Consider the following 21232-nt stretch of genomic DNA (forward strand, 5'->3'; position numbering starts at 1 on the left):
GACTTTCTTCATCCAGAAAACAGTGGGACAGAGTGCTAACAAATGCTTAAAAGGCCCCTGTTGAGTTTATATTTGGATCTTGAGTCCACAAGGCCACCAAGCCATGGAGTTTGGCATCAAGAGTCAAATAGATGAGGGGCACCTGGCTAGCTCAGTTGGGAGGGTGCAAGTCTTGATCTGAGGGTGTGAGTTGGAGCCCCACTTTGGGGGTAAAGATTTCCTAAAAAAGACTCCAATAGATGACAAAGGATCTTGAGCATATCCATCAGTCACCAAGAAGATAAGAGATTAAGAAGCAGAATGCTCTTATCTGGTTTGGGGGTCCCTTGACAACTTGGCTGTACAGGGAGGGTCTTTATCTCGTGCAGCAGGCTGCCTACCATGTCTCACATCTGTGCATTTGCTCACATAGTTTCACCACAGGGAGTGTTTTTCTTCTTTCCCCCATCTATTTACAGCCTGCATATATCCTTCAAGGCTAGTTCCTAAAATCTGTCTTCACATTCTGGTTCTTCTGTTCATAATTCTTAGAGCACATGATGTAGCCCCCAGATAATCAGAGTCAAAATGTAGTCCAGTTTGCTGCTGTTGACCACCTTGTCCCATCTCTTCAGCTCAACTGTAAGCTCCCTGAGGGCAGGAATAGTGTCTTACCTGTATTTGTTGTTCCCACAGGGCCCAGCACAGTGACTGGTATATGGCAATACTTGGGAACAAGTATTTGCGGATGAATGTCCAGGAAAAATGGACTTAGACTGATGTGGATGGAACCATGGTAGACTAATAAAAAGATGTATGAAGGGACTTTCTGGGCATGAGGGTTTAACCCAGAAGACTGGTGAAATGCTCTTCCAGGACCAGCAGGCTTTCAGAAGAGGAGAGACCCTGCTCCAGTCTCTCTAGAGAGGGTTAGATATGGCAGGGCATTAAAGGACCAACTCTGAGGAGAGGCCCAGAGCAGAGGGATGCTCTCCAACACACAGGATTAGCCTCACCTCTGGCCCCTCATGGCAGAACACACACAGTTCATGCTCCTGGCCAGTGAGGAGGCCTTGTAGGCTGGGGACAGCAGGAGCTAGCTAGTAAAGGAGCACAAGCAAAATCGGCAGTGGTTAAGAGGAGCACGAGGGCAGAGAAGACATTGCCTGGCACAAACAGCTCAGGCCCCTTGGCCCTGTGCTGATCTCTCACACCAGCCCAGATCAGCAGCCTGCTGCTATTGTGCCTCCATCAGAGGGAGGAAGAATGGCCTGGCTCTCAGTGAAGACCCCATCTTCCAAGTCTGGCGGGAGTGTGGCTTCAGCTGCCGTCTGTTCTGAGCTTGTTCCTGTAGGCGTCTGGAGGGAACACACAGATGGGTTGGGCTGATGGGGCTGGCTGAGTTAGGGGGAGGGAGGCTTGTGTGTGTGGCACCCCTCATGGAGGAGGCCCTGCCACCACCATCTTCAATAGACGTATTTCAGTAGCTTCAGACATGAAAGGCACTGGGCCTTTGCCCTCATCTTCTCCTTTGGTCACATTTGACCATTGGTTGTAGTCCTCCTTTGGAAAAGCCCTCTTTCTGGGGTTCCTGGCTGGCTTATTCAGTAGAGCATGATACTCTTGACCTCAGGGTGGAGAGCTTGAGGCCCACTGTGGGCATAGAGTTCACTTTTTTTTTTTTTTTAAAAGAGTCTTCTTCCCTTGGCAGTACTTCTACATATTCAACTCTGGGGGATCCCTGGGTGGCGCAGCAGTTTGGCGCCTGCCTTTGGCCCAGGGCGCGATCCTGAGGACCCGGGATCGAGTCCCACGTCGGGCTCTTGGTGCATGGAGCCTGCTTCTCCCTCTGCCTGTGTCTCTGCCTCTCTCTCTCTCTCTCTGTGTGCCTATCATAATAAATAAAATAAATATATATATATATATATATATATATATATATATATTATATTCAACTCTGGTTCTGCTGCTGCCTCTGTGGAGACTGCATCTCCAACTTTGTCATTTGCTTCTCTTCAGGACCCTCCCTCTGGTCTCCCTTTTTTCTCTGCAACATCAAGACCTTGTTTTGTTTTAAATTATTTAATTTTTGAACAGGTAATAGAGGCCATAAACATTCAAAACGGGGGTGCCTAGGTGGCTCAGTTAGTTAAAAGTCTTCCTTCGGCTCAGGTCGGTCCCAGGGTCCTGGGACGGAGCCTGGCATCTGGCTCCCTGCTCAGTGGGGGGCCTGCTTCTCCCTCTGCCCACCCCCATGCTCTCTCTCACTCTCCCTCTCTTAAATAATGAATAAACTTTTTTAAGAAATCAAAAGAAAGGGCAGCCCCGGTGGCCCAGCGGTTTAGCACCGCCTGCAGCCCGGGGTGTGGTCCTGGAGACCCGGGATCAAGTCCCACATCCGGCTTCCTGCATGGAGCCTGCTTCTCCCTCTGCCTGTGTCTCTGCCTCTCTCTCTCTCTCTCTCTCTCTGTCCTCATGAATGAATAAATAAAATCTTAAAAAAAAGAGAGAGAGAAACATACAGAGAGGAGAGACACAGGCAGAGGGAGACGCAGGCTCCCTGTGGGGAGCCTGATGCAGGATTCATCCCAGGACCTCGGGATCATGACCTGAGCTGAAGGCAAATGCTCAACCGCTGAGCCACCCGGAGTGGCCCTCTACTACTATCTTGATGGGAGTTACTCTCATATGTGTGTCTCTCACCCTAACTTGTTCTGAATTTCAGACCTGGCTATTCAGGGAGCTGCTGAAACTCCATATGGATGTTCTTCTAGTGTCTCATATTCAAGTGTCTCCAAAATGGAGTCATTTACCCACTTCCTCCTCTGTCCCCTAACTTCCAGTTCCTTACCATCCTCCTACAACTTGCAACTCCTGCCTGTACCCAGCCACTCAGTTGCCAAATTCCACCAATCCTGACTCATACCCATGGTGCTGCTCCTTGCCCACTGTCATTTCCTTTCGGGATGGCCCTTCGTTACCCTCTGTATTACTGTTAATCGCCCCCTAAACTTAGCTTCTCAGGCCTTGCCTCTGCTGCTCCCTTCCATGCACACCTCTCCCTGCCTCCTTCAAGGACCATCCTGATCATATCACTTTCATACTCAAAGACCTTTGGTGACTCACTGCCTGAAGGCTGGGGCACGAACTTCTTTGCCTGCCATTGAAGATATTTGAAAGTAGAGTTCCAAGCCTTGTTTTCCATGCTCATCTCTTACCCCTCCTCTTAATGTCCCTGAGCTTTCAACCCAATCTGTCCCTTTATGGGCCCAGTGTGCTTTTCTGGATTTTACATTATGAAGTGCCTCTGTTCATGGTCCCCCTAGAGTTTAGACCTGGCTTACTCCCCATAGCTACTGCCCATGGTCCTGCCCATCGTGTCCCCTACATTTCTTCTAGTGATCTTCCTCTTCCTTTCCTACTAGAAGGGAGACCTCAAATGCAAATCTGGATAAAATATTAAGTATCAAGCATATATGAGATCCCTGCTCTGTTGCTCAGTGACCTCAGGCAAGTTAAACTGTTTCTTCCACAATAAAAGACATAGTAACACGTTACATAGTCATTAGAAGATTAACAGAGAAAGGGAATAAAATCCTAAGGATAATGTCATTATTTATATTATTGTCTCATAATCACCCATGCTAAGCTGGTCCCCCTTGACTCCTTCCCAGCTGCAAGGATTTGGAGACATCTCATCCATCTTTCCATTGATTTCTGGGGACCAGGGTGGGGTGGAGTGGAGGCCTGGCCCTCAGGTGCTCAAGTAGCTGTACTGTGTGTCTGGGGTGAGGGGAGCTGCTGCCTCTGCTCTCTTTGTTCAGACTCGTGGCTCAGGCAGCAGCAGGCGTGGGTGTCCCCAGGAGGAGGCACTGACAGCTTCAGTTCTCACACGGGCTTTGCAGGTGACAGTTGGGGTGGTGGGGGCCTTCCAGGGGAGTGCAGGCCATCTTCATCATGCCCCAGCTGACAGGCCTCCCTAGCAGATGTGGGCCTCACCCGAAACCAGCCCAGGACATAGCTGGGTGTAGCTTTGGGTGCTACATGTAGCCTCCAGCTGACCCTGCAGAATAAGATGCCATAAAGTGATGAGGTCTAGAGTCTGTGGACTTCATCCCATTGTGTCACTAAGCTACTAAATTACCTCTAGCAATTCTTTATTCGTCTCCAGGGTTGTTTGCTCATCTGCAGAGGGGTGGGGTGGACCCAGTTACCTCTAAGGGCCTGTGGCTCCTTGTCATGGACCACACCTGGACTAAGTTCTGGAGCCTCCTGGAGATTTTGGTACCTTGCTCCTTTGGGCCTGAGTTTTGTCTGAAACAGTTTCCATCTACGACTATCCCTTCTGTGGGGCTTTGGAGAACAGAGTCAAAATGAGCAAATATAGAAAAGTTCTTTATTGAAAAGGGAAGGGTAGCTCCCTTGCTGGGGCCTCCTGGGCCCCTGCCAGAGGGGGCAGTGCCACCAGCTCAGCTCTTCACAATGGCATCCGAAGGCAAAAGTCTGTCCAAACCTTACCTTTAATAACTTTAAAAGGGAAATGCCGTGCTGTGGCGGTGAATCACAGAATCAATTCTGAAAAATAGCGCTTCCAGGCCTTTGCCTTTAAGAAGCTCTTAAAGGCAAAGTGGACAAGTGCCGCTGCTCAGAGCCAGCACGTTTTAGGTAGGGTAGTCTCAAAGACGCGTCTCCGTGTCTTTACCTTTAAGGGTTCCTTAAAGGTGAGGCGTATCGCGCGGAGTACAAAGGTGGAGAACCGTAAAGGGGTCTACAAAGTACTTTTCCAGTTCTCGCTTTTAGGATCTCTTTATGCGAGAGGTGGTCAAGCGCGACTTAATAGAAGTCAAAATAGCTCGCGGAACTGTAGCCCCTCCTGCCCTCCCGAAGCCGCCCGGCCCGCCCGGTCCTCGCCCTCCAGGCGCTCCGCGGAGCCGGGCCGGGCCGCGGCCCACACACCCGGGCGTCCCGGGCGTTTTTGAATTCCTAGACGGTCTTCGCGGAGGACGCCGGGCGGGGCGGGGCGGGGCGGGGCGGGCGGGGGGCGGCGAGTGGAGGGCGCGGTGACCATGGCGACCGCCGTGACCATGGCGACCGCGGCTCAGAGCACCGAGAGGTCGTGGCACGACCTGGAGCGCTGCTTGAAGAACTTGGCGTTGCGCGGCACCAGGTTGGCGAGGAAGCGCTTGGCCTTCTTGGTGAGGCTCTCGCGGCGCGCGGGCGGCGGGGGGCCGTCGGGGCAGCCCCACTCAGGCCTCGGGCCCCCGGCGCGGCCCCGGCCCCGGCCCCGCCGCAGCCTGATCTGGCGCACCGCGCCCTCGAAGAGCTCCCGCGTGTTGTGGTGCAGCGCGGCCGACGTCTCGATGTGCTTGCAACTCAGGGTCCCTGCCAGGTGGCGGCCCTCTGCAGGAAGGGACCGGCTGAGGCGCCCGCGGGCGGCCCTGGACCCGGGGCGGGGCGGGGCGGGGCGGGGCGGGGGTGGGCCTCGGGGGAGGCGCCCGCGGGCCGTGGGGAGGCGCCCGGGCCAGTGAATCTCGCAACTGCGAGCGAGGCAGGGATCCGGCGGAGGGCGGTGGTGGTGCGGCCGCGAGGAGAGAAAGGGGCCTTGGAGACGAGGTGAGGAGTGAAGCATTTAGAGTCTACCCTTAGCCTGCGAAAGGCCATTCTTGGTGCACCCGGGAGGGCAAAGGGCCTTGTGGAGAAAAGGCGACCTGGGAGGGAGTGGGTCCCCTGAGAGTGCAGGTATGCGTGAGGGACAGGGTGCTCACCCTCCAGGGATACCTCCCGCGAGCGGGCCAGGTCGCTCTTGTTTCCGACGAGGATGACAGGGAGGTCGTGGTGGGGCCTCCCAGCTCGCAGCCGAAGGAGGGTTTCTGGAACTTTGGAGAAGCTTCGTCGGTCGGTGACTGAGAAGACGATGAGAAAGGCATCCCCCGTCTGAAGGCAGTGGTCCCGCAGCCACCCCCCTGCGTCCCCCTGCATTGGGCAGAGAGTGGTGGAATGTCAGGCCCAGAGGCACTGGACAACCTGTCCAGCACCTGCATCTCGAGGATGAGGGAACAGCCACCCGCTTAGGCTCACGGGGCTAGTTAATGGCAGAATCTCCGTACCTGTTGTGTGTTTGTGGAGGAGAGAGTGGTTGATGATGTGAGCCCCACCTGAGAGGATGGGGGACAGAGGGTCCTAGACTGGGTAGCCCATCCTACTTTCTTATGCTTAAGCTCTTAATTTAAAAGTGAGTGCTCTTCAGCTGTATGTAATCTGGCCTCTCCTTTCTATATACTAATCATTTATGTCCAAATATTCACAAATCCTCACTTTTTTTCCCTTCCCTGATATTCCAGAGCCCTGAGCTCTTGTCCTGTCAGATCAGACTCTTTCAGGCTGGAAAATATATGGACGGGGTCGATTTCGGGGTGTTCAGCCTGGCTCGCAGCTGCAGGGTTTGTCAAATTCAGATCCTAACTTCCTTCTGGGTCAGAAGATCCTAGAAAGACAGCAGGCACTCAGTGCCATGGTATGGGCATTGATGCTGGCCTTTGCTCTCTGAGATGATAAAGATGAAAGATTCCAATACATACTGAAACCAGGGCCTGCAGTGCCACCAGCCTTCAGCTACACTCTGCCCGCCCCCCCCAGCTCTCCTAGGTTCTCACCTGTTCCCAGATGTCATAAACGACCAGAGTCACTTCCTCCTTATCCACCATGATGCGTCTTTCATAGGTGTCCTCTGCTGGGAAATAAGGACAGGGGATAGAACCTATTAGGAGGCTTCTCAACACTTGTGAGACCTGGTAACCAGGGATGCCTCCGATCCCAGCACCAAGGACCCCCTCTAGGGAGGTTGTCACAGAAAGCACTGGAGCAGCTTCTCTTAGATTCTGGCCTCCAGGGACTGCTCATGCCTTGAGCTCTTCCATCCCTGACTTAGGGCTCCACAGGTGCCCTTGACCCTTGCAGGGATTCCCCAAATACCTGGGTTCTCCGGCTCATGAGTACTGTCTCCTTGGAGACCACCGAAAGTGCCCGCTAGGGTGCTCTTGCCCACGCCGCTCTCCCCTACCAGCATGACCTTGAAGATGCCATCCTTTTGGGTGAGGCCTGCCTCCCCTGAGCCCAAGGAGTCAGAGGAACCAGAGGATGAGGCTTGAGGTGGCCAATCAAGTTCATCTATGGCCTGAGCGCGCCGCAGCTGGTGCTTGTAGGGGACAGGCATACTGCCTCTTCGTCTGGGGGCCCCTGGGGTAGGGGGTGGCCCACCCCGGTCCAACCCTGCCAACAGCTTCTCTGGCTTCTTCAGCAGTGTGGCATCTGTTTCTGGGGGGGCAAAGAGAAGGAAGCTGTGAGTGTGGGTATGCCTAGCCATCTGCAGAGGGCTCCATCCTGCCTGCTCTGGCCTTAGAGCTCCAGTCGACCACCATGAGCCAGAAGGAGCTGAGAATATATGGTCTGACCCCTGAAACCAAACTCTTCTGGAAGCCTGAACTGGTGAGGCTCAAAGGAGCTGAACTTTGGCTTACCCAATGTGGTTCCAGCCACAACCTGTTCAAAACATCCTCCATGCAGGGGAGGCACCTGTGCACACACTCACACACCCACTCAGGCCTCACAGTGACACACGGGCATACCCCCAGACTAATCCTCTGGCCTGGGGCCCTGGGACCAGCAGGGGTGGGGGTGGGGTGGGGGGTGCTACCCCTCCTTCTCCCAGGAGGTCCTGACTCCTTCTGCTTCCCCAACTAACTGGTAATCCCCACACTGAGGAGGGGTGCAGGGGACAAGAAGCCGAAGGTGCTGGGGGGTGGATAGTGGTAGAGTCAAAAACTTTGTGGGGAGCCTATTCCCAGGGCAGGGCCTTGGCTCTGTATATGATGCGCGCATTGGGTGTCCCTCTGCCCGCGTGTGAGCGGAACTGCCTTTTCCTGTGGCCCTGTAGGTGACCATCCCCCAGTGCATGGTTGTGTGTGAGAATCCTGCGTCTCTGGCTGTCCCCGTGAGTACCAGAGAATCTTCTGTTCGTGGTGAGGAAGAGGGAGGGAGGGAGTGGGGGAGAGAGCGAGAGAGCGGGAGCATGAGCAAGAGGGAGAGTGACAATGCATGGGGTCAGGGAAACTGGAAGAAGAAGGACAGACACAACAAAGGGGGATGATGAGAGGCTGGAAATGGCCCAGGATTGATACTTGGCTGGCAGCCAGGGCCTCCAAGGGCCAGTGAAACCCTTCCAACAGGTCCCCAGGGTAGCCCCCAGCCCGTGGTTCCCAGGCTTGTGGGCTGCCCCTTCCCTTTCCCCCACCCCTCCTGCCCATCCCAGCCTCTTGGGAATGAGGCTGACCTAGGGGCTAAGCACTAGTGTCCCCAGTGAAGCCCTGGAGGTGATGGGAGAGGGGGGGTTAGCCGCCGCCCCCCTCCCCCCTGCAACCCCCAGCCCAGCCCTGCCCAGCCTGGTGTGAGCGGGAGGCTTCCCCACTTCCTGAGTTGCTCTTCCCCTTTGCTGTTTGGGTTCAGGCTCCGTCAACCCCCAGTTGTGACCTCCCAGCTTTGGCTCCCACCCCCATGGTTTCAGCTGGAACCTGCCCGGTCAGTCCTCACCTGGCGTGGGTGTCCCTGGGGGGGAGGCCTGGTGGCTGCCGGAGGGGCAGAGGGCTGTGGTTTCTGTGTCCGTGTCCATGTCAGTGTCGAGGTCCGTGTGCATCGGTGTGCGGTGTGCGTGTGCAGCCCGGCGGCTTGCAGTACCCACTCCCTCAGCAGCACTGTCAGCTTTTCCCTTAAATACCACCCCCATGCCCTCCTCCTGCCCCCACACCTGGGGAAATTGTCCCGCCCCCTGATGAGGTCACACATGCTAATGAGCAGTGATGTCAGCGGGATTCCCTCCTTTCTGTGCCCCCCCCCTTCCTTTGTGTCGCTTCCCTCTGGGAGCACACACACTGCTGAGTCTGGTTAAGACCTGAACAAAACGATGTCAGACGGGCGAAAGAGACGGGGGTTCATAGAAGTGGGGTGAGGGGTCAGTGGGTAAGCGAGCTGAGGATGGCCGGAGGCAAGGACCCAGGGACGGAGAGATCTTTCTCCAGGACCCGGGACTGTGCGTCATTGGTCCTTGGACTCCCTGCCTCCTGGCCCAGTGTCCGGCTCAGAGTGGGTGCTAGGTGGGTAAAAGGAGGGCTTAGAGGCAGAAACCAAGAGATTCAGGGTCACTCTGGCACCAAACTTCCCCATCACCCTCCCCTTCCCCCATCCCACCCCTTCTGGGCTAAGACTCACCACGGTAGCTGTTTCCCAATTTGGCCCCCAGGCAGATGGGGGCTCTGAAGAAGGAGAGATGGCTGCCTTGTTTGGGCAGCATTTTGTCACTAGGTTCAGGTGGGTGCAAACCAGGTGAGGACTGCCTCCCCTTCTCTGTCGCCCTGCCAAGCCCACTAACCTACTGTTAATAGGAGAACAGAAGGAGGAGATGGAGCTAAGTCCCCTAGAAGTTCCCAAACCCAGTGCCAGCCTCACTCTCTGTGCTCTCTGGGGCACTAACTTGGCCTCTGGGGCTACACGATGATGTCTGCCTCTTTGTGGAAAACCAGGATGGCTTTACTGCTCCTTTTCTGCCTTGGTCCTTTTCCCTTCAGGTTCCAGCTCTCTTTCTTCCTGACACTGCAAGCACCCAAACATACCTTCTAATTTCCCACCCCATGTTTGCCAGGTGCTGTGCTAAGCACCTCCTTGCGTTCTTCTTTCATCCTCATGACCCGAAGGCTGAGTGGTAGGTGGGGTAGCCTCGCCCCAGATCCATCATGCAGTTGGAAAATGGGGACACTAGGATTCTCACCCTGATTTTCCCAATACCAAAGACTTTTTCATCTGCTGTGCTGCCTTCTTTGTCTTAAATATTCCAACTGTCTGCTATTAATGGGAACAGTCTGTATGGTAAATTCAGTGGACTCCTCCAATGGAAGAGACAAAGAGAAATCTTGGACTAATGTGCAGTGACCACTTATCTGGAGGTCAATTCCAGGGTAACATTTGGGGTCTAGGGAAGGCAGAAAGGACTCCTGAGCAACTACCATACTTATGCACTTTACTCATTGGAGAGACTCTCCAGTCCTCACTCACAGCCTACTTGTCCTTCCTTAGTCAGTTTCAGTATGTCCCTGTACTCAACATTTAGAGGGGCAAGTGACCCCTGGTGGCCTTGTAGCAGGGGAAGCAACACTACAAAAAACTTTTAAAGCAGTCACAAACATTTAAAAAGTGGTCTGAGGGCATTTGACAAAAAAGGCAAACAGCTTCCCTGATACAGTTACAGCCTCTGAAAGCATCGCTATAGAGAAGCCACTGGTTTCTAAGAATTATCCTCAGCTCTCCAGAAAACTGCACATTCTTTCTCAGATGTGCTGAAGATGAACATCATGTTTAGAACAATTTCCTTCCAAAATTAGTTTTAAAAGTTTTACATTGTAAAGAGGTGAGCTTCACGTATCTGGAAAACCCACTTAGGTGGTTGGATTAATTTCTAGGATAACCAGGTGAGGGTGAGTCAGGGGACTGCAGACCCCAGCAGTACTCAGCCAGCCTTGGGTCATAGGAGCAGGCTGGGTTTCATGTTGAACCATCATCTCTTTCTCCCACAGGTAAGAAGTTGTGCGCTTGCCCGTCCCAGCTTCCTCAGGAGTGGGAGATCCTGTGGAATAGTGGGGCAAAGATGAGATTTGGAACTGAATTAGTCCGGATCTAGCTCTGTGTCTCCATAGAGGCCAGGCTAGTCTCACTCCTCTGTGACTGCTCCTGAACCTGTGAATTGGGTTTACAATACTCATGCACAGCCTTGTTATGAGGGTCACCATTAGGCATGAAAAAGGATCTGGCAGTAGGCAGGTTACCCAACTATCTGGTGTTCCTACCACCCCAGGCAGTGTGGCCAGGGGTCCCTCCCCTTCCAGCAGGGTCTGGAGCTTGGTTCAGGTCAATTCTTAAGGACTGAATTCTGGTCTGTGCTCTTACCTCAGATTCTCAGGCTGATCTCCATCTCATGCTGAGAACACCTTCCTCCTCCATAGCCAGAGCCTTTGGCATGAACCCCCCACCCCGATATTGGGCACTTTGGATGACAGGGTCTCTGTCTTGACAGGATGTGAGGTGGTCTCATTTCTTTCTCTTTAGGCCTTGGTGCAAATAAAACTTGACTGACTGCCCCCCAGTGCCCCACCTCTCCTGAGTGGAACTCTCTTATTAGTTTCCCCATGCTGCCTGTACAAGGCTAATCCTCTCTCCTCACCAACCTGGGACTTCACTGTGGCTGACAAAAGTGGTGTCACCCCTTGCGCCTCCCAGAGCATATTATACCCAGCACCTAGAGAAACTTCTCTCAGGCTCAGGAATCCAGTCAAAGCCCTTCCCAGGGTACCCTTGGGTCCTCCCTCTGGCTTTCTGAAGCATTCCACCAGGAGGAGCCTTCTTTTACCTTCAATCTTTGTCCACATTCAAGTTACAAATATCACCAGGAGGTAAAAGGTCTGGAGCAGTACAAGGGATGAAGCTATTGCTGAAGGTTTTTTGGGATGCTATGAAGCAGAAAGGAGCAAGGGAGAGGCACAGATCAGGTGATGGGGATGGAAATCAGCATTCCCTGCTTCCTTGGGCCTGACACCAGGGGAACATAAGGACTGTTGACACTTGGGGAGGCTCACCGGGGGAAGAGTAAGCAAGTATGGGAATCTCTGAAGGCCCTTCTCCAGTCTCTGGAGAGTGTCTGGAGTGAACAGATTCTGGCTCTTTCCCAGGTCAAGATCCCATGAACCCAGGTCTGTACCACATTCACTCTCTGCCACTTCCCTAGGCTCTTGCTCACAGGGAGGAGCAATAGGTAGCTGGTGCTGGTGTGAGGATGCTGACAGGCTGCAGGGCCCCTCCACCAGACGGTGAGAAGAGACCATGCCTGCCAGGAAGGGTGAGGGCAAGCCTGAGGGGAGTCTGTTCTCCAGGGACTGCTTGTTAGCAAATGCCTCACCTCCGCTCGTGGGGGCACCATGTCCACCCCCATAGACTCCATCTGTATCCTTTGTCCCAGTTTTCATTTCAAACACTGGGACGGCTTGTCACTTCGCTTACCAGAAGCTGGACTCCAACATATCTCACAGATTATTCCCCCCTCCATCATCCCATCATCCTCTCCAGCTCTTCAACTCTGGCCACTGCTGACACTCCTGCCCCTTTTCTCAGGAGGGCTGGGGGTCCAGCCACTAGCCCGAGCCTCACATCTGCTTACTCTACTTATCCTGGGATATTCACCCTCTCTAGCATCCACAACTCTATTCCAACTACTGACAACATTCTTCAGAGTTGTTTGGACCCTCTTGTAGGAAGACCTTTTGGATTTGATCAAAGTGATGCCAGCATCTTCACACCCTGAATGTTTGTGACTTTTCTCTCGATTTATCTTTGCCTGCTTTGAATCATCCTGGCTGAGAGTTCATCTGTCTTGCCTAGGACAGACTGTAAGTGCTTGGTGGGGGTGGAGGGTAGAGACCAGGAGTTGTGGTTCCTATGTTCCCCTAGGGACATTCTGCTTCTGATCTGTGCTCTGGGAGTATTCCATAAATGGGAACCTTCCCAGCTACAGGGTCCAGCTGGCTCACCAGACTTCTGGCCTGGTGGGGCATAAAGAGGCTTGCTGCTCACCCCTGGTGTCACTCAAGGTAGAGCTGAGCCCCAGGCAGTGGGTGGGGATGGTGGAGTACTTAGGGTTCTTGGAATCTTCTTACCCTCGAATTGGTAACAGTGTATGGTTAGAAGATGAGTAGGAGGAAGAGGGCAGGAGTTGGGAGTGCAGGCCAGAGGCCTTCCTAGGGAGGAGCAAGGTGAGGCAAACATAAGCTGAGATGGCTAAGACTGGGCTCAGATCATAGCTCATTTACAAAAAAATTAAATTTCTGGCTCCTTTATTTTCAACCTTGACTTGCTGGGCAATGACCTAGCTATGGGACAAAAGCATTTTCTGTGCTCTTTTTATGAGCCAGGCCCCGTAGGAAGGACGACAGTAGGCAAAATCTCAGGCTCTGCCCAAATCCTTCCCCTGGGGGCTGGAGGTCTCCACTCATAATCAACATTCTGGTGCTTGAAGGCCACTTTCGGGCAGTGGTTTGGAAAGGATGGAGTGTCCAGGCCTATGACCCTTCAAGAAATTTACTTTTTAAAAATAGCCACCTGAGTGGTGGTGGTGCAGGGAAACAGTGGTGACAAAGACTATGGTCTCAGGGCCCATGCAGAGGGAGCTCTGTGGGAGCCCATTCCCTGCCAGAGGGATACCTAATGTTACAGCAGCCACACAGGGTCAATAGGAGGCTCAGATGGAGGCTCAGGGAAGGAAGAAGTGGAAGGGAAGCTGAGCTGCCCTCTGAAGGGTTGCTGTCATCATGACCAGAGCCCCCAAGGGAGCTGGGTCACCTCAGGCAAGCAGTGGCTCGTCCTCCGCTTCGACCACCCAGACCCCCGGCTCAGCCAGTGGCAACAGAAGCACATCATCCTCATCCTCTGGGGACAGGACCATTGTGTGGAGTTCGGGTGGCGTCCGAGTTGGTCCTGGGGGCTGAAGGCTGGGCAGGAGGCGGCCTCGCAGGGCCTGCACCACTCCAGATAACAGTGATGGCTCTAGGGGCATGGAGGGCGATGGCCTGGGGGCCTCGGAGGCAGTGGGGGTGTGTGGAGACACACTGGTAGATGAAAGGGGAGCCTTGACTGGCAATGGGGGTGCCTCTTCCCCATCCTGCCCCCCTACCGCCCCACCCTCACGGGCCGGACCTGTGTTGCCATCTAGGGCCTCAAGGGGAGCAGCAGAAGGTGTGACCTGAGATCTGGTCTCAGGGGTCCTGGCTGGGGGGGTGGCTCGAGGAAGCAGGCCCCAGCGGCGGAGCCGGCGCACCAGGCGGCGCATGGAGCGGCCCCGTTGGCGGCGGCGGGCACCTGAGGCAGCCCCTGGAGTCATGTCCTGGCGCAAGATCTGTAGCAGAGAACGCAGGTTGCCTAGCACTGAGTTCTGCAAGAAGAGGAGGCAGACATCAGAGTCAGAGAAGTGAGGAGGTCTGGAAGCCTAAAAGAAGGACAGTATGGTGGCAGGGCCACAGGAGGCTTGGCCTCATGAAGAACCAGGGCTGGGAGGTCACTTACATCATTAGGATTCTCTGTAGGGAAGTCCTCGACAGGCGGGATGGCGCCTTGGGCAATGAGCTGCCCATAGGAGGGTGGCGCCTGCTGCTGCACGATCTCAGCCTCCATCCGGGAGAGGGGGGCGAAGATGCTGGAAGCAACGAGGGCTGCTCAGTCACAGGTGGTGCCAGCCAGAGCAGCCTATCCTACCTAGCCTGGACACATCTCTTCCCTCTGCACCCGGGCTGGGACAACTGAGCTATGCCCTGGCTATGCCCCAAAAGTCATAGGGAACCCCTCCTTCTTTGAGATTGCTTTCAGGTTCTAGATCTCTGCTCAGAGGAGCACCCTGTTGCCAAGCTGGACAGCCTCAGGAACCAACCCAGAGGCAAGTCACCAGAACCTGTCCCCAGTGTGAGCACCCTCATGGTCTCGCCCTTGGGCCCCGTGCCCGGACGGTGGGCTGCACTCTCACCTGTACTCCTGGGTACGAATGGCATAGAGCTTGCAGGTGCAGCCCAGGGCGATGACCAGCAGTAGGCCGCACACCAGGCTGCCGATGACAGCAGCTGTAATGACCTTGCGGGGCAGGGCATAGGAGCAGTCCCATTCATCACTGCCGTCGGCACAGTCTGGCTGCCCATCGCACACCCACGTCTCATACACACACTTCTCGTCCCGGCATCGGAAATTGCCAGGCTGGCAGTGCCGGCAACGTCTCTCATCTGCTCCGTCGGCACAGAAAGTCTGGTAGTTGCAGCGGTCGGCAGGTAGGTAGCAGGCGGTGGCCCCAGGGGTGCCAGCAGCCCCGCAGGGGTAGTGTCCGGGCGGGCAGCTGGGGCAGTTTTCCTCATCCGTGCCATCGGCACAGTCCCACGAGCCGTCACAGCGCTGTGCCTCACTGTAGCAGCGCTCCCCCAGGCCCTCACTGGCCCCCAGGCCAGCACCCAAGCCGCAGGGTCGATCCCAGGGCAGGCAGTAGCCTCGCACGTGGTAGGTGGCATTGAAGCCTCGACCGGTGCTCCAAGCAACCGTGTGGTAGGCCACGATGGCCTGGCCAGAGAGCGTCTCCACGGTGACAGCCTTGCCATTGCTGAAGTGGGTGAGGCTGCGCAGCAGCCGAGGGGTCTTAGGAGGCCCCGGGCCATCATACACATGTACTGCATCTCCATAGCCCAGGTCCAGGGCCGTGAAGCGCACTGCCAGGCGCCGACCGTCATGGGGGTCTAGCAGCCAGAGGCAGGACTGGGGGTGGGAGACTGAGGCCAAGCGTGAGTAGCCGGGGGAAGAGAAGACCCCATAAAAGTCTCCCAAGGTGTGATTGCAAGGTGACGTGGGGACAGGGGCTGGGGTCAGGTCAGGGAAGAGGTCTGAGCTGCAACCTGCCTCGTCAGAGCCATCGCCACAGGCATCGATGTTGTCGCAGCGCTGGGCCAAGGGCACACAGCGGTGGTTCAGGCACTGGAACTCTTCGGGCAGGCACATCAGCCAATCTGCAGAGGTACCATGAAGGGCTTTAACACAAGAGCTGGTGGGATCCTCCCCTCCTCCCTGGGGCTTCTACTACCCGTTCTACTAGTTCCAGAGACATCCCTGTCCAGCATACCTTGGCTGTAAGAGAGCAGGAAGCCCTGGCCCATGGGTGCTCTGGCCCCGGCATAGCTGTATGTGATGGTGACGTTGCCCCCTGGCAGCTGCAGAGGGCTGGCAGGTGCCTCACACAGGGAGATCTGTGGCTGGAGAGGGGAGCGCAGGATTAAGCGCTCTGAGCCACAGGCCAGGTGCAGTTTTTGGAACCTATAGGGGTGGAGGAGAGCAGGATGTGAGATCTTTTTTTTTTTTTTTAATTAAGATTTTAATTTTGGGATACCCGGGTGGCTCAGCAGTTGAGTGTCTGCCTTTGGCTCAGGGTGTGGAGCCTGCTTCTCCCTCTGGCTGTGTCTCTGCCTCTCTCTCTGTGTCTCTCATGAATAAATAAATAAAATCTTAAAAAAAAAAAAAGATTTTCTTTTTAAGTAACCTCCACACCCAATGTGGAGCTCAAACTTGCAACCCAGAGATCAAGAGTCATATGTTCTACCAACCAAGCTAGCTGGCCAGGCGCCCCCCCATGGATGTGAGATATTCTTTTCTTTTCTTTTTTTTTTTTTTTTTAAGATTTTATTTATTGGGCAGCCCTGGTGGCGCAGCGGTTTGGTGCCGCCTGCAGCCTGGGGTGTGATCCTGGAGACCCGGGATCGAGTCCCGCGTCGGGCTCCCTGCATGGAGCGGGCTTCTCCCTCTGTCTGTGTCTCTGCCTCTCTCTCTCTCTGTGTCTGTGAGTAAATAAATAAAATATTAAAAAAAAAGATTTTATTTACTTACTTATTTATTAAAGACTTTTATTTATTTATTAGAGAGAGCATGAGCAGGGCAGGAAGGAGCAGAGGGAGAAGGAGAAGCAGGCTCCCTGCCAAGCAGGGAGCCCTATGCAGGGATTGATCCCAGGACCCTGGGATCATGACCTGAGTTGAAGGCAGACACTTAACCAGCTGAGCCACCCAGATGCCCCAATATTTTATTTATTTGAGAGAGAGAGAATATGAGCAGGGTGAGGGGCAGAGGGAGAAGCGGCTCTCTGCTGAGGAGGGAGCCTGATGTGGGGCTCAATCCTAGGACTCTGGAATCATGACCTGAGCTGAAGGCAGATGCTTAACCAAATGAACCACCCAAGCGCCCCTGGATGTGAGATATTCTTGACCACCAGAATGTTCTTCCTTTCCCAACATTGTCAGGTCCCTTCTACCCTAAGAAGCACAAGCCCCTGCTCATCCACAATCCAAATCAAATAGCCAAATGAACTCAGCCAAATTCCTTCATAGGCAATGGCAGTAATCCTAACAGAGGCCAATGGCAGTAGAGCATTCTGATTCCCTGCCTCTACCCAGACTGCCCTCTTTGCTTTTTTCTGGGTAAATTCTTTTTTTTTTTTTAAGATAGATAGATAGATAGATAGATAGATAGATAGATAGATAGATAGATTTACTTATTTATTTATTTATTTAGAAAGAGAGAGAGCAAGTGAGCGAGCAAGCTAGAGAGAGAACAGGAGTGTAGGGGAGAGGAAGAGGCAGAAGCAGATTCCCCACTAAGCAGGAAGCTGGATGTGAGACTCAATCCCAGGACCCTGGGATCATGACCCAAGCCGAAGGCAGACACTCAACTGACTGAACCACCCAGGTACCCACTGGGTAATTCATGGAGAGTGAATTTTGTGAAGGAAATAGCCAGGTACTAAACATGGGCCCCAATCCAATGGCCCAAGGTCAGAGAAGACAGGGGAGATCTATACTGTTTAAAAGATCTGGGGAGGGCAGCCCCAGTGGCACAGTGGTTTAGCACCGCCTGCCGTCCAGGGTGTGATCCTGGAGACCCGGGATCGAGTCCCATGTTGGGTTCCCTGCATGGAGCCCGCTTCTCCCTCTGCCTGTGTCTCTGCCTCTCTCTCTCTCTCTGAATGAATAAATAAATATTTTAAAAAATAAAATAAAATAAAAGATCTGGGGAGGCTGAGGAAGGTTCTAAGCCAATTAGGAATAGCTTTTGAAACCCAGGCGAGGATATGCAATGGACTGAAGGATACCTCAGAACAGCCATATTCAAGCCCAAGGGCTGTTTCTAGAGTGCCTGCTGTCCTTCAGAGAGGACCAGAGTCCAAGTTAGATGTTTGCCCCACCTCAGCTCCAAATCACTGTGTCTGGGCCAGAACAAGCCAGGCTTTTAGGGCAGACTAAAACAAATCAAATTTTACTCTTCCTTCTGTTGACAGGGATGGAAACTCCATGGAAAAGTGATTCCTGAAGGCTTTCTTTCCTATGGTGAAGGAGGGAGAGGGAGGGAGGGTAGTAATAGGGTATTGGCCTGCTTCTCACCTCACTGTTACAGTCTGCTCCTTGCTCCCCAGGATGAGCCAGGTGCAGTTGGCAGGGGAGCTGTGGCTGTCCCGGCCCAGGGGCCTCTGTAAGGTGCCCTGCACTTCCAAGAGCACGGCCGGAGGATCCTCACAAGCTGGAGACAGAGGAAGGTAGGGTAGTTGGCTGAGTCCATTACTCTCATATCCCCTGCCCCCAGGCTTGAGGCCTCTTAGGGCCTGACCTCTTCAAGAAGGAGCAAGAGAAATTCCACCTCTCCGACCACCCCCCCCACACACACACTCAAATCATAGTTTTCAACTGGCTCCTTTTTTCCCCTACATTCACTATAGCTTCACCTTAAATATCAACACCAGAAACCATCTGGGGGCTGCTTTGGACCAGGAGGAGACGGATATACTGTCTCTACAATCAGGGAGACTACGTTCTGGCTAGGGAGGTCAAGTATGGATACTTGATAAAAACCAATATATTACATAACTACCAAGTGAGAGCTCACACTGGGTCTGTTTCCCCTTTTGTAAAATAAGGATGGATGATCTCCACTCTAAAACTATGGGAGGTGCCGGACGATTCAGGGAGAGAGAATCCTCCTGGATCTTCTCTCATTACCAAGCCCTTGTGGTCGGTCACTGGGGCATCCTCTACTCACCAGGATTTGGGGAAATGATCCGGTCTGAATGTGCCAGAGCGCCTCCTAGAGGAAGAATGAGAAAGGGCAGGGGAGTGCATCGCCCTTAGTTTTCTTCACCTGAGCAACTCAAGGAGGAAAGGGAGCCCTCTGGAACTTCCGGGTAGGTTAAGGGAAGGGGCAGCGGAGCAGGGGAGGGCTGCGCCGTGGGACCTCGAAGGAAGGTACGGCACGCGGCCTGCGGCGGCGGGAGGGCACGGCAGTCTAGGGAAGCCGGCGGGAGGATGCGGGCGGAAGGGAGCGGCTGGCAGCTTCCCGGGGGTTGGGGCAGGCAGCGTCGCAGGCGGCGGCGGGGGCTGGGGGGCGCCGGCAGGCAGGGGAGGGGAGGGGAGGGGAGGGGAGGGGAGGGGAGGGGAGGGGCGGCAGACGGGGACGGGAGTTCGAGTGCCCGGGCCCTGAGCCCTAGGGGCGGGGTGCCGGGTGAGTAGTCTCGTTTCGGTTTCTTACCCAGGAGCAGGAGGAGGAGGAGGGTGAAGGGCAGCATCCTGAGCCGTCCGGGGGTGCAGGAAGAGTCCCGGCACTTCTGTCGCCTACCCCGTGGGGAGGCAGCGCCGCTCTGGGCGTCCGGGCCCCCCACGGCCGCCTCCCCGAGGGGGCTGCATGGCCCGGGCTCCCCCACCGGTGCTCCGGATGCCAGGGCTGAGGGCGCGGCGGCGGCGGCGGCGGCGGCGGCGGCGGCGGCGGCGGCGGCGGCGGCGGCGGCCGTCTGGGAGCAGGGGCGGTGCCTCTCTCCAACTTCGGAGTTGTTTTCCCCGGCCGCCGCCGCGCGGTCTCCGAGGCCGGCTCCCCACGTCCCCGGACTCGGCTCGAGGCCCGGCGCTGGAGCGCGCCCCCGCCCAGAGCCCGCCCGCAGGCCGCGCGCGCTCCTGCCCAGGCCCGGCCGCCACCTGCCGGGGCTCGAGGCCACTTCCTCCTCGGGCCAAACTTTGCCGACGGTCAGCCCCCCGGGCCGGCCCGGGCGCCGCACAACTCCTCCAGCGCGTCCAACCCGCCGGACTCGCGCGGCAGGGGAGCGGGGGAGGGGGACGGGAGGCTCGGCGCAGCTCCCCGGCCCTCGCCCGGGCGGTACCCCTGCCAGCCCCGGGGTTGGAGCAGCCGGGGCGGAGGGAGGGGGCGGGGCCGAGCCTAGCCCCGCCCCCGCCGATCCCCGCGCGCGCCCCGCCCACCCGCTCGCCTTAACCCGTTTCCGGCCGGGCGGGCGGGGCCGCGTCGGACCCACCTCCGCGAGGCGCTCAGCCCGGGCTCCGGGCTCCGGGCTCCGGGCTCCGCCAGTTCAGCCGCTGCGGGGCGGCGCCTTTGTTTCGGGACGCGGCGGTGCGGGGACCACGGCTTATTCCGTAGCTGGCGCTGGGGTCTGTCCTTGGGGCCCTTACGCTCTCAGGACTTTTCTCGGCCTAGCGCCGGAGGTCGGGCAGCACTTTTCGGGTGAGCCTCTATTATAGCAATTACCGCGGGGGGTTCTCACGGTTTGTTTACTCCACTGTCCCGCCTCCGCCCCGCCTCTTCTCCCCGCGCAGAAACTTCCTGTGGGTCGGGGCCTAGACTGTTTGCCTTTGCACCCACGGGGTTTCTCTCCTGCTGAGACGCAGTGAGAACCCAGTTCGTGGTAAATAAACGAATAAATGTACCTTCGCCACTTGCTGACTCTGTGATCTTGAGGAAAATCACGTAACCTCCCTGAGCGTCTCAATTGTAAAATGGGGTTAATAGTGCGACTCTTTTAAGGCTCATTAACATTTAGGGAGGTAATGGTAGTCGAGCACCCAGGAAGTGCTCTGTCCCCTGGAACAATTATTATGACTAGTCACTGGAGATGTTTCTTATTTATGTGGGCTGTAACTACTTATTCCTGCGGCACGGAGAGGTGATATTAGTAAGCAGTAACAATAGCAAATACTTTTTGAGGTTTTTTTTTTTTTTTTCACATTTCAGGCATAGATCCAAGCACTTTTCAAGTATTTGCTCTTTTCATCCTCCTCACAATCCTGTGAAGTAGAAACTACTGTTACTCCCATTTTACAGGCAAGGAAACTCTGGCACTGAGAGGTTAAGAATTTTGCCCAAGATCATGAATCTAGTAAATGCTCAAACGAGGGTTTGAACCTAGACAATCTGGCTCTGGACAGAGTGTACGTTTGCTTCCTTAACGACTCTACTCTCTACAAATGGTGCAAAACACTTTTCTATCCATGACATTTGTTGTTGGCTCCAGTTTTCATATTTTCAAAACTGGAACCACAGTAGGGCCTGAAGCCATAGAGTTGGCCATAAAAAGGCCTTTCTTCCATTTAGACCTTGGTCCCTTGCCAGGGGATGTTGGTCCCTTGGTCTCTCTGTGTCCTCTGCTGTGCTCCCTTTCTGTGCTGCTCTTGGGAATTAATGAGGAGTGACGTAGGATCCTGAGAGTAGGAAAAGGATGTTGAGCAAAGAGAAGCAGGGCAAAGAGGTTGGGAAAATTTAAAATATTTAAGTTCTAAAAGTGATCGTGGAAGTTTTAATTGAGTGCCTGGAACTCTTTTAA

General features: G+C 54.9%; 3 protein-coding genes across 5 annotated transcripts in view; 1 reads left to right on the forward strand and 2 right to left on the reverse strand.

The window, feature by feature from the left end:
• Positions 1 to 5002: 5002 nt before the first annotated feature.
• On the reverse strand, positions 5003 to 9163 carry REM2 (RRAD and GEM like GTPase 2). 2 transcript variants are annotated; one of them, XM_055309162.1, is made up of 5 exons: positions 8566 to 9163; positions 6952 to 7293; positions 6633 to 6706; positions 5745 to 5952; positions 5003 to 5379 (listed from the first exon to the last, which is right to left on the reverse strand). In XM_055309162.1, the coding sequence occupies exons 1-5, from the start codon at positions 8756 to 8758 to the stop codon at positions 5078 to 5080; spliced, it is 1119 nt and encodes a 372-aa protein (XP_055165137.1). In that variant the 5' UTR covers positions 8759 to 9163; the 3' UTR covers positions 5003 to 5077. The 2 variants fall into 2 exon arrangements, with proteins under 2 accessions (XP_055165137.1, XP_055165136.1); XM_055309161.1 differs by having other exon boundaries at positions 6633 to 6709.
• Positions 9164 to 12888: 3725 nt separating this feature from the next.
• On the reverse strand, positions 12889 to 19378 carry LRP10 (LDL receptor related protein 10). Its single transcript, XM_055309151.1, has 7 exons — positions 19159 to 19378; positions 18673 to 18717; positions 18021 to 18156; positions 15716 to 15906; positions 14585 to 15602; positions 14131 to 14260; positions 12889 to 13999 (listed from the first exon to the last, which is right to left on the reverse strand). The coding sequence occupies exons 1-7, from the start codon at positions 19193 to 19195 to the stop codon at positions 13412 to 13414; spliced, it is 2145 nt and encodes a 714-aa protein (XP_055165126.1). The 5' UTR covers positions 19196 to 19378; the 3' UTR covers positions 12889 to 13411.
• SLC7A7 (solute carrier family 7 member 7) overlaps positions 18727 to 21232 on the forward strand; it is a 75322-nt gene continuing 72816 nt past the window's right edge. The window contains exon 1 of one of the 2 annotated variants that reach the window (XM_055309156.1): positions 18727 to 18875. The gene's annotated coding sequence lies outside the window, so the exon portion shown is untranslated. The remainder of the gene's footprint in view (positions 18876 to 21232) is intronic. The other variant, XM_055309157.1, reaches the window with a different exon arrangement.

This window comes from Nyctereutes procyonoides, unplaced genomic scaffold (assembly GCF_905146905.1).
Source record: "Nyctereutes procyonoides isolate TBG_1078 unplaced genomic scaffold, NYPRO_anot_genome, whole genome shotgun sequence".
Taxonomy (NCBI): domain Eukaryota; kingdom Metazoa; phylum Chordata; class Mammalia; order Carnivora; family Canidae; genus Nyctereutes; species Nyctereutes procyonoides.